This window comes from Ictalurus punctatus, chromosome 3, assembly GCF_001660625.3.
Source record: "Ictalurus punctatus breed USDA103 chromosome 3, Coco_2.0, whole genome shotgun sequence".
Lineage (NCBI taxonomy): Eukaryota > Metazoa > Chordata > Actinopteri > Siluriformes > Ictaluridae > Ictalurus > Ictalurus punctatus.
Genome location: NC_030418.2, coordinates 8,314,561 through 8,326,353, shown reverse-complemented (window position 1 = coordinate 8,326,353; position 11,793 = coordinate 8,314,561). Strand labels below are relative to the sequence as shown.

At 37.9% G+C, this 11,793-nt stretch overlaps 1 protein-coding gene across 2 annotated transcripts in view; it reads left to right on the top strand.

Moving 5' to 3' along the window:
* The window catches only part of tmem87b (transmembrane protein 87B), a 14,720-nt gene extending 4,219 nt beyond the window's left edge, over window positions 1-10,501 (top strand). The window contains exons 6-20 of one of the 2 annotated variants that reach the window (XM_053679510.1): window positions 1-41; window positions 143-236; window positions 369-430; window positions 631-814; window positions 1,350-1,449; window positions 1,544-1,637; window positions 2,502-2,577; window positions 4,250-4,354; window positions 4,543-4,601; window positions 4,692-4,795; window positions 5,657-5,730; window positions 5,836-5,906; window positions 7,147-7,199; window positions 8,988-9,018; window positions 9,121-10,501. The exon at window positions 1-41 is cut by the window's left edge and continues 16 nt beyond it. In XM_053679510.1, the coding sequence (XP_053535485.1) occupies window positions 1-41; window positions 143-236; window positions 369-430; window positions 631-814; window positions 1,350-1,449; window positions 1,544-1,637; window positions 2,502-2,577; window positions 4,250-4,354; window positions 4,543-4,601; window positions 4,692-4,795; window positions 5,657-5,730; window positions 5,836-5,906; window positions 7,147-7,199; window positions 8,988-9,018; window positions 9,121-9,162 (1,190 nt within the window). In that variant the 3' untranslated portion in view covers window positions 9,163-10,501. The other variant, XM_053679511.1, reaches the window with a different exon arrangement.
* Window positions 10,502-11,793: the final 1,292 nt, after the last annotated feature.

Sequence of the window (11,793 nt, the reverse complement as noted above, 5' to 3'; positions counted from 1 at the left end):
GGTGGCTTACAGCAGAAACTGAAGCTAAACCAGGTAAAAAGGTAAAGTTCATGTTTCTTTAAGTCTGCTAAAAAAAAGAAGAAGCAGTTTGTAAAAGCAGGTGTAAAGCAGTTTTATCAACAACACCTCTTTCTCTTAAAAGGATAATGTCATTGCGACAACATGGAGAGATGGACCATACCTACTTGTGGTTTTGATCAAGTCCGATAAAAAGGACGCCGACTGGAATGTAACCTGTAAGACTCGCAGCATATTTATTGTTTATTTAAGACTTTCCTATAAACACGAATATTGGAAATTTAACTTATAGTAATATTGCCACTGCTGAAGTACTAATTACAATAGTAATGTCTTTTACTTTGTTACAGTCACTGTGATTATGAAAGGAGACCATGGTTACATTTCAGTCACAGAATGGCCTCTTATGATCGTGAGTGTTTTAGTTGATATTTTTTTAATTATATAAGTTAATTTTAAATCAGCAATGGTATTTGTGAGATGCTATACACTTCTAATCATCTTATGTCTGTTTATGCCTATATAATTGATATATAGCCTTTTTAAAAATTATTTATTTATTTATTTATTTTTATAAACATGTTGTGTGGCGTTTATTGTCCACACCCTTAGTTCTACATGGTGATGTGCATTGTCTACATCCTGCACGCTCTGCTCTGGTTCATGTGGGCCTCTTGCTACTGGAAAGACCTGCTGCGTATCCAGTTCTGGATAGCTGGCGTGATCTTCCTGGGCATGGTAGAGAAGGCAGTCTTCTGTGCCGAGTATGAGAACACTAATGCTGTTGGCTCAGCATGTAAGTGACAAATAAAACCCAACAACCCTAAGACAAATATGTGGTTTAGTGGAGTTATTATTTTTTTAGTTAAGGCCCCAATTTCAGCCATTCGAGCCCCAATTTTGGTACGATTGGTGTATTGTGACGTGGTGCTGTTTTCAAGCCCGGGGTCAGTTCAGAGAACCAGTCCTCTTGAATCCTGGGGTTCGCTTCAACCAAACCATGTCACTTACTGTTGTAATTTTGTAATGCCACGGAACAAGTTGTTAGAGTTATTAATATATAAAACCTGATATTCATAGAGTTGGAGCACTGTCATTTTTCTTTATATTTTTTTGTGTTGCGAGTGCTTGCACTGAAAGCATTGGAGAAAATGCATCGTGTGAAAACATTCATTAAAATGGCTTGACTAAATTTCATACAACTATTTTAAAAATAAGACATTAAAAAGCTTTGAATGCAAATACTTTTTTTCTAATTATCCTCTTTTTATTTATTTTGTTTGCCCGTTTGCAGTGTCATAAACAATGTCGGTTCTCTCCTCTTTCTACAGCACAAGGCCTGCTGATTTTCGCTGAACTTGTGTCAGCTCTGAAGAGAACCCTAGCACGACTCTTGGTCATCATTGTCAGTCTGGGCTACGGTATAGTCAAGTGAGTAGAGGGTAAAAGCTGCAATATATTAAATGATATCCGAGATGGTGACAACTATTAAATGATGTGTGTTTGTGATTGTGTGCTTTTCCAGGCCTCGCTTGGGGACTGTCATGCACAGAGTCGTGGGGCTAGGTGTCTTATACTTTGCCTTTTCTGCCATTGAGGGAATTTTGAGGATTACTGGGGTAAATAAGCTTTACTATTTACTTATTAAATTGTACATTCTAGTTACTAGTGCCTACTTTCTTTTGCATATTCATGTCATCAATGAAAGGAGAGCTCCACCCTGAAACACATTTAAAGACGGTTATATTGAAATATTTATGATGTGCTTAGTGGTAAGTATATGAAAAGGATTATGAGAAGTTAGCAGTTTGTCAGTTGCACTGACGTCATGGGGGACATTGCTAGTGCAGTTACAATGCCATTTAACACATGAGAACAGTCAGGTTTTGCTGCTAGCCCCTAAAAACATACGTGCAAGAGCTTCTTTTCTTACTCGCCATTTCCCACGTTCAATATCATATATTAATGAGAAATCCAGCATAGAGACAACAAATGTTGGTCTCAAAAGTTCCAGAATTCGGTGTAACTATACAACGCGGTTACAGCAGAGATCTATGAAATGGCGGCACGATGGTGTTGACGGTGGTATTAGTACAAAAGTTGACGCATTGGAAGCAGAACGGTTTGAGCAGAGTGGACCGGTGAGGAAATGAGAGAGCTGGACAGACCAAATGAATAAAGCACTGCTGCATCACTCTCTCTACACAGAAATGAAATGAGAGCTAATTCCTACTGGCTGAATTATTAGCACGTAGTCAAATGACATTGTTTAAAGAAGCTGAAACCAAAAATGTGAACCCAGGATTTCATGACAGTAAAATAACGAAAAGTCTTGGACGCACATTAACGATAAAGTAATTCAGGGTGGATTTCCCCTTTAATTAATATAATAGCTTTTTATCTAAAATATAAAGAAAAAAGGGGGTGAATCTGGTTTCTCTTGCCCTGTGTATGTAAGTGTTTTATATGTGTTGATCGGAAAGGGCCAGGACAATGTACCAGCTCTGATCACTGCCATTGTACTGACTCTGTTTGACTCCAGCATCATTTGGTTCATATCCTTCCTGAAGGTTTTGCTCTTCCAATCAAATAACCATATGTACCTGGAAATGCTATGCAGTCTATTAGGGTTAGCACAATAATAATTGCCCTTTTAAATGTTGAAACAAAAACCTTTTACCTTTTTAATTAAGCTGGAAGTTAACTTGCAAATGTTCCAGTAAATTCAAAGTAGAGTTTCCCAACTTTTTAAATCTTGCAGCCATAAAAGCTCCCATGACCCACAATAGAACTGAACTGAACTGTTGTAATATGTTTGCCTACATCTGTAATCAAAGGAACCAGACCTAGAAGCTACAGTGAGGCTTCAAGACCTCACTTTGATTCACAGAACAAAGATTTTCCTTGTAGTCTGTACATGAGTATCACTTATTGCTAATGAAGCTGCAAGTGACACCATTATGACTCCATGATTTGGTTGTTTTCACAAAAATAATTAGAAAATGGCATAATAATACTTAATTATTATAATAATATAATATAATAAGATTTTTAAATTGAGCTAATATCATTTTTAGCAAATAAATTATATGCCCAAATGTTTGTGGACACCTGACCATCACGACCATATATGGGCGTTCCTAAAACATTTGTCCCATTGTTGGAAGCACACATTTGTGTATAGGATGTATTTGTAACCTGTAGCATTGCAGTTTCCTGTCACTCGAACTAAGAGGCCTAAACCTGTTCCGGTATGATGCTCCTGTGCCCAAAGCGAGCTCCATGAAGACATGGTTTGCCAAAGTAGGAGTGGAAGAACTCAAGCAGTCTGCACAGTCCTGACCTCAATCCCATGATCACCTTTGCGATGAATTGAACGCAGACTGCACCCCAGGCCTCCTCACCCAACATCAGTGCCTGACCTCACTAATGTTCTTGTAGCTGAATGAGCACAAATCTCCACAGCCACGCTCCAAAATATAGTGGAAAGCCTTCCTAGAAGAGTGGAGTGGAGGTTATGGGAAATGGGAACTAAATCTGGAATGGGATGTTCAAATAGCACACATGTGTGTGATGGCCAGGTGTCCACAAACATTTGGAAATACAGTGCAATTCACATTATAATTATATTGATTCCATTCAAGAACACCACAGCCCTGCACTAAAAGCATAAAATGGATGAAATGTAATAGGTTAAAAACACCTTTACTGTTATGAATTATAAATGCTTGAAAATGTGTTTGATCAGGATCTGATGGTTTTCGTGTATAACTGACTAAAAGTGTGTACACCAATTTAAGTGATCGTATTGTCATAATGAGTGAATGCTCTACTTGATTGGCTTTGGTTTTTCCCTTATCCTGAATTTGCTCTTTCACTCATTCTTGCTTTTCCTCTACCTCTTTTTCCCTTTCCATCTCTGTCTTTCTCAGGCCAAAGATTCTGACCTGGCCTTACTGGCCAACATTCCCCTGGCACTGCTCGACTCCTCTCTCTGTTGGTGGATATCCTTTTATGTTGAACAGTGCATACACAAGGGCCTCCTCTGTTATCATGTTTCATTTCTGCATGCTTACTTCAGCGTTTATTTTTCTCTCTTTTTTTTCGGGATGAAGTTTCTTTGACAACCTCTTTGATCCTTTGACGGTTCTCTTTTTGTCAGTGGTGTTCACAAGCTATGACGATTCTGCCCAAAGGTTTTATGTTATTTCCTTGACGACTTCTTAAATATTTGTTAGTCTTGCACAAACCATAAAGACGCTGAAACTCAGGAGAAACCCAGTGAAGTTGTCCTTGTACAGACACTTCACCAATACCCTCATCTTTGCTGTAATTGGTGAGTAAATTAAGAGATATTAAAATGGAAAATAATTCTGTTCCTGGGATAGGTGCTGGTTCCCTAGGCATCCCAGATGTTTCTGTGGTTAAGAAAAAAAAAATTAATTGATTTGTTGAATGGTTTTTTTGGCTTCTTTTACATGATGTGTATATAGTACATAGTATTTACGTTTGCCTTATTTTCAGCCTCGGTCATTTTCATGGTATGGACGACAAAGAAATTCCGATTAGCAGACTGTCAGGCTGTGAGTATCTGATGCACTATAGTTTTCATACTTTCTCTTTAAAAAAGAGGTATATGTGATGTGTTTTACCTGTGCTGATGTTCTGAGCAGGACTGGATGGAGCTCTGGGTAGATGATGCCTTCTGGAGGTTTCTGTTCTCTATCATACTGCTTGTCATCATGTTTCTCTGGAGACCATCTGCAAATAACCAAAGGCAAGTTTTGACACCAAAATGATGTCACTGTCACCCCTAATCAAATTAATACAGAGACGTCGTACATTGAGATTAATTAATACAGAGGTGTCGTACATAGAGTCTAATCGATACCGAGATGTCGCACGTCGAGTCTAATCGATACCAAGACGTCGCACATGGAGTCTAATGGGTACCGAGACGTCGCACGTCGAGTCTAATGGATACCGAGACGTAGCACGTCGAGTCTAATGGATACCGAGACGTCGCACGTCGAGTCTAATGGATACCGAGACGTCGCACGTCGAGTCTAATGGATACCGAGACGTCGCACGTCGAGTCTAATGGATACCGAGACGTCGCACGTAGTGTCTAATGGATACCGAGACGTCGCACGTCGAGTCTAATGGATACCGAGACGTCGCACGTCGAGTCTAATGGATACCGAGACGTCGCACGTCGAGTCTAATGGATACCGAGACGTCGCACGTCGAGTCTAATGGATACCGAGACGTCGCACGTCGAGTCTAATGGATACCGAGACGTCGCACGTCGAGTCTAATGGATACCGAGACGTCGCACATGGAGTCAAATTAATCTTTAAATACATGGTGCTCAAGTGTATATAATTTATGCAGTCCACGTTCTTATATGGGCTTTGACTCTGTAATGTAAACAGTTTTCCTTAATAATGTGAATAAATCTGAACCAAAATTTAGATTGATTAACGTATCATAAGCTATGCAAACTATTAAGCCTGGACAAATGTATACAGAGAACATTTTTAAACTTCTTTAATGATTGTTCTCAGTGCAGGCAAACTTGAACCTTGAAAGTGAATCTGTGCTTTATTATATACCCTCCTCCTACCCAATGCTATAGATATGCATTCACACCTTTAATTGATGATTCAGATGATGAAGAGATTGAAGAGTTCTTGGTGTCTTCAAATATTGGTGAGCAATAATCTGTTCATAAATTTCCATAAGCATCAAGATGATTTTCCTCCACAAGATTTTCCTGTGCTGTGTGAACTCATCAGTGTCTTTCTTTATTTCTAGCTGATGGCATAAAATTGAGAGCTGCTAAGACTGAGACGAATGGAACATCGAAACCTCCTACTTCTAGTGTGGTGAGTATCAGCCGAGAAGGAAAAAAAATAGCAACATAATACCAAATATACAGTCAGCTGCAGAATTATTGGCACCCATGGTAAACATGGATATATATATATAAAAAAATGTTATCTCATAAATAAAACTTAATCTTAAAATATGAGAACATTTGAACCTTTAATTGAAGTAAATTTATTTACCTTATAATTTTTTTTTAACCATAATTGCATGTCACAATTATTGGCACCCCTGAATTCTCATGAACATAATGTAATTAAAGCATTACCACACGTATATTTTACTTTTTAGCATCATCTGAATGTTTCACATGGGTTTAAATATGAGGTGACAAAGAGGCCAGATTCACCAACCTGGGGAAAATTAGGCAATACACAAATTAAATCAGACAAATAATTTAATAAATATATTAATATATAAATATGCCCATATCCACTGTTAGAGCAATAATCCAGGAGTTTAAAACAACTGGAGCTGTAATAAACCTGACTTGGAAAAGGAAAGGTATATTTTTCTCCCATGTAGGCACAGTGAGGAAGTTGTGTAGACGTTGGTAGCATGTTGTGGTCACTCCAAGTCTCCAAATCTACAATTAGACACAAATTCCATGCTAGGTAGCTATTTGAAAGGCGGACAAGAAGAAGGCTTTTTCTTTCATCGAACCAAAAATATAAAAGCTTGGAGCTTGCTAGATGCCACTAGAACTTTTACTGGAACCAGGTTCTGTGGTCAGATGAGACAAAAATAGTGCTTTTTACTGACAGATTGGTGTAAAAAGATGGATGGTCATACAGAAAAGAATCCGTATTGTTACGCGTGGTGGAGGATTTGTGATTTTCGTCCAGTGAACTCGGGACCTCTGTTATAATACTCCATGAAGTATCAGGAGATTTTAAATGAAAATCTGACTGCCACTTCCAGGAAGCTACACCTGGTTCATGGAGAATTCTGACTCAGGCAGATTTTTTGTTTGTGTGTATGTGTGTATATCTATCTATCTATCTATCTATCTATCTATCTATCTATATATATATATATATATATATATATATATATATATATATATATATATGTATCTATATGTATGTTTTTATCTTAGAATAAATTTAATTGGGATAGCTTTCATTTTCAATGCTAGTTAACCATAAATACCTTTACCAAGGGTGCCAATAATTTTGACACTGTAATTTAAAACAAATAGCAAGCAAGCTAACTGTAAGAATGTTTTTTTTCCCTCAGGATGAAGACTTGAAGTGGGTGGAAGACAACATTCCTTCCTCTTTAACAGATGTGTAAGTGGGAAAATGCTGCTTTGTTCACTTTCAGGCGCATTATACGAGGGCGAGTTAAAAGAAAACCTTAATGTTTATTCTTGCATTTAGGTGTCAAAAAGTGCATAATATTGCTACATAGGTGGTTTTCACACTGGGTGTGTTTGCTGCAGTTCGAATATGAGTGTGATGGTTCCCGGCCCCCACTGCAGCATTGGTCTGTTTTCAGACTCACCTGATTCTATCGAACCCGGTGCATTTGTGTTCATCTTACATCATCACAAACGCACGTAGAGTACACGACGCGACTTGCCATTTAAAAAAAAAAAAAAGATTATTATTTTGGTGCTAGTATGCGCAGCAGATATTATGCATAGCGGTAGACCTCTTATGTCTTATAAAATCCCCTGTCACTCATGGTACACGTGTATTGTGGAAACTAATGACGTCGTCATCAGCTACAACATGCGTGCAGGTTACTTCACTTCCAGAACAAGTGCGGACCCATGTACGAGCTGCGTTCACATTCACAGGAATCACAGCTCAGTTCCAGTGCATCTGAACTCAGGCCACCTACTACACGTAGTCTCGGGTTCGGCACCGCGGCGTACTTTCCGGTCCGAGTGACAGCTTTCACATTACCAATTTTTCATGTAAACCGCACTCTGTTTCAGATTTAACTCCAGTGTGAAAGCCCCCATAATCTCCATTTTGCTCAGTGCAAGTGCTCTAGCGCTTTCCCAAGTGTCCAGATTCCTCCATAAAAAAAAAATCTTCTGGTTGCTGTTTTATGTTGCACTTTTAAGGTTTTCATTTGTCTCACCTTTGTGTAATATCACAAAAATTGTCCTAATGATCACAACAGAAAGATTAATGTAAGTGCTGAATCTGATTTTCTTTTTTGACATGCTTATAGTTTTGCTACTTGATCTGTATCTTACACATGATCCCTGCTGAATAGTAAACATTCTCAGTATTGTGTACTTTCCGTCTAGATAAGGGTAACACTCATCTTATAACACTCATCACATTAGACATCATAACCAATATATTTTCTGTCATAATATATGCTGATGGTGATTTAACATAAGGAAAACAAGCTTCTATATGCATGTATTTCTCAGGCTGGATTGACTGTGAAGATCCCTGTCTAAGTACATCGTACTATGCAAAAGGTTTAGGCATCCTATTTTTATTTTATTTTTTTTAGTACAGACTTTGTTATAGATTTTTATTTTATTTTATGACTTCTACATTATCAAGTCTGTACAAAAACGTTTTAGATTCCCAAACATTAGTTTTCTAGCAAAAATGAAATGTTACAAACATTTTTCTATATGTTATTTAAAAAAATCAGTATATAAAGTGGTAAGAGACACCTCTCAGACAAAAAACACAATAATGGCTGCTGGATTTTTGCTGCAAAAATAAGAAGCAAGTGCGACAGTCAAAGTCTCCAGAAGAACCGTGTCTGCAAGATGCTCAATTAAACTTACAGCCAATTTCCTCATATAACTGCACTAATTCTACCTGAGACTACTTTTTTATGTTTTTTATTTTTTGTCACACCAAATATTGACTTTGTTTCATTTACTACTGTTTACTGCTATTTTCTTTAATGTAGGAACATTTAATTTCATTATATTGAAGACATCTTTGCATCTCTACAGAATTTCTTTGCATGTGCCTAAAACTTCTACACAGTACTGTATATCCTGTTAAAATAGTTACTTTGCCCTCATGCTCTCATGCACTCTAGGAAGAATGTGTTCAGAGCTCCTCTAACTTACATGACTATATATGTTTCAGTGCTCTGCCTGTTCTTCTCGACTCAGATGAGGTTTGTTCAACCGACCCTACAAAATATTTCTTTTCAACTGAAAATCTTTTTAAAAAAAAATACAGGAAATGACCGTGCTTTTCAATGTGGGTCACTTTGCAGGAAATCATGACTACAAAATATGAGATGTCAAAAATGCAGTGAACGCACAAACGAACGGCCTCCTTCTGAGTCTAAAGGCGCTGCTGCTGCTCCCATTACCGGTCACTTACCACTGAGAAAAGGATAAAAACCAGACAAGAGACAGAGACTGGTGAAGAGTTTGATGGGGGATCTGAAGAGAAGACAAGAAGAATTGTGCTTCTAGTTACAGGAGTATCCGGGCTCACTTAGCAAACGGTCCTTTCTGTATTCATGCCTTTTATATCTAATGTGAAAGATTTACTGCTTTTCCCCCCCTCCGGAAATACAAATACTCATTCACTCAACCCATCAAACCAAGCAGAAATTACACCATATTTATTTTTCACTGTACCCGTTTTCATTACTTCATGCCAGCCAGTTGATGGCTTGGGTTTAGAATGTTGTTGTTGTTTGTTGTTGTTGTTTTTTTGTTGATTTTTTTTTTTTTTAAGCAGGGTCTTAGTGAATATTTCAAGGACATGAAGTTGAATGACCAAAGACGGTTTGTTTAGTCTTTATTAGAGGGGGAAAAGTTCTGAGATTCTCTTCATGCATCCTCTTTACTTATATATTATATTATATATTTCTTGTTATTTATGTTTCATGTTGGCGAGCCATTTTACTTCTGAAAATACAGCATTGGAGCAGAAAGTTCTGCTTCGTTTGTAAATATACAGAAGTTTTCCTAAATGGCTGGGTAATGAGTACATTAAAATGCAAAGGTATAAACTCCAGCCTGTTTGTTAACTACTGAACCAAGCTGGATTACTTTAGCAGGAAGCAAAATGTGCCTCTCACATCAAAGAGCAATATGTCGTTAATATTCCTCCATGGCCTTGTGTATCATTATTATTTTACATACGTTTTTTTTCTTCTGTTGTTTTTCTTTTTCTTATTTAATCACAAGTCTTAGAAAAACTACGAATGGACAATTGATTGAATCATGCGAGTAGTTGGTTTTGTAGAATCACACATCTTTGCCTATTTTCTGTCATATGTTGTCATTTCTTTTTCAGAGAAAAGCACAGTTTGCCACGCAGAGACATACCTACAGCACAGCTGTTCTGAATTAAAGATAGTTTGAATCTATCGTAGCATTATTTTTGCATTTAAGTGATTTTTTTGCCACATGAATGTAGTGGTTAGACTGATTCTGTGCAATATTTTGGTCTTTTCTACTACTTTTCCTCGAGTGTGTACTTGAAGATTTTGTATCTTCTCCTGAATTATTATTTTTTCATCTTGCTGTGGAAGATCAGATTCTTCTTTTGCAGATTTGTTTCACTTTGTCCATTTTCATGATGCATGTTTTCCGATTTATGATGGTTTACTTCAAATGTAAATAAAGATTCTTTATTTATGGGTCGTCTTTTGTACTGTTACTTGTTGCAAAAGTACCAAATTGCAGCATGGTTCTGTAGTTTCATTATTTGATAATTAGGCCATATTTATGCTGCTTTCCCATAATTTTGATAAATTGAGCATATAACAGTAACAGTGGGCATGGTCCGAAGACGAGCACCTAATGAAGACGCTGAGGTGGACAGGCGTGATTCCTTACCACTTAAATTCTCTGATTTTAGAAGATCTGTCATTTACTAAGAATCTAATACTGGTGCATTCAGAAAATATAATATATTCCTTACTACAATTTAATTACAACTAAAAGCTACAAAGACCCCTCTTTTATGCCTGTTCAGAACTGTGTGGTCATGTCACATCACATAATGATTGGCAGTAGGGTCCCCAGGCAATGCAAATTGGGAACAGTGCTAGACCTACCTCCAGCCTCCGTCTGTACTGTACACCTGCTCATTCATGCAGTTATTCATACAGTCAATCAAGTGGCAGCAGCATAATGCACGAAATTATGCAGATACAGGTCAAAGGCTTCAGATAATGTTCATCAAACATCAGGATGGGGAAAAATGTTAACTAAGTGACTATGGAATGGTTGTTGGTCCCAGATGGGCTGGTTTGAGTATTTCATAAACTGCTGATCTCCTGGGAATTACACAACAGTCTCTAGAGGTTACACAATGTTGTGAAAAAAAGAAGACAAAATGGCAAGACTGGTTCAAGCTAACAGGAAGTAAATGGTCTGCACTTATATAGCGCTTTTATCCAAAGCGCTTTACACTGTGTCTCATTCACACACACACTCACACACCTATGGTAGCAGAGCTGCCATGCAAGGTGCTAACTTGCCATCAGGAGCAACTTGGGATTCAGTATCTTGCCCAAGGACACTTCGGCATGTGGAGTCATGCAGGCCAGGAATCAAACCACCAACCTTACGATTAGTGGATAACCTGCTCTACCACCTGAGCCACAGCTGCCCTGCCAAAAAAAATTGCAGTAATGCAAATGGTAACGTAAAAAGCCACTCTTTACTGTTTTGGTGAGAAAAGAATCTCAGAATACACGACACGCCGAACTCCTGCCAGTCCTGAAGAGGAATCTGAGGCTACAGCGGGCACAAGTTCACTGAATTACTCAGTTATAAATAGGAAAAAGAGCAGGCAGTGCTTTTACTTTAACTGTCCAGTTTCTGTGAACCTGTGTAGCCTCAGGTTCCTGTTTTTGTGTGGGTTCCTGAGTACAGATGCTCCTTAATAAAATGGATGGTGTGTAACATAATATACACAAATC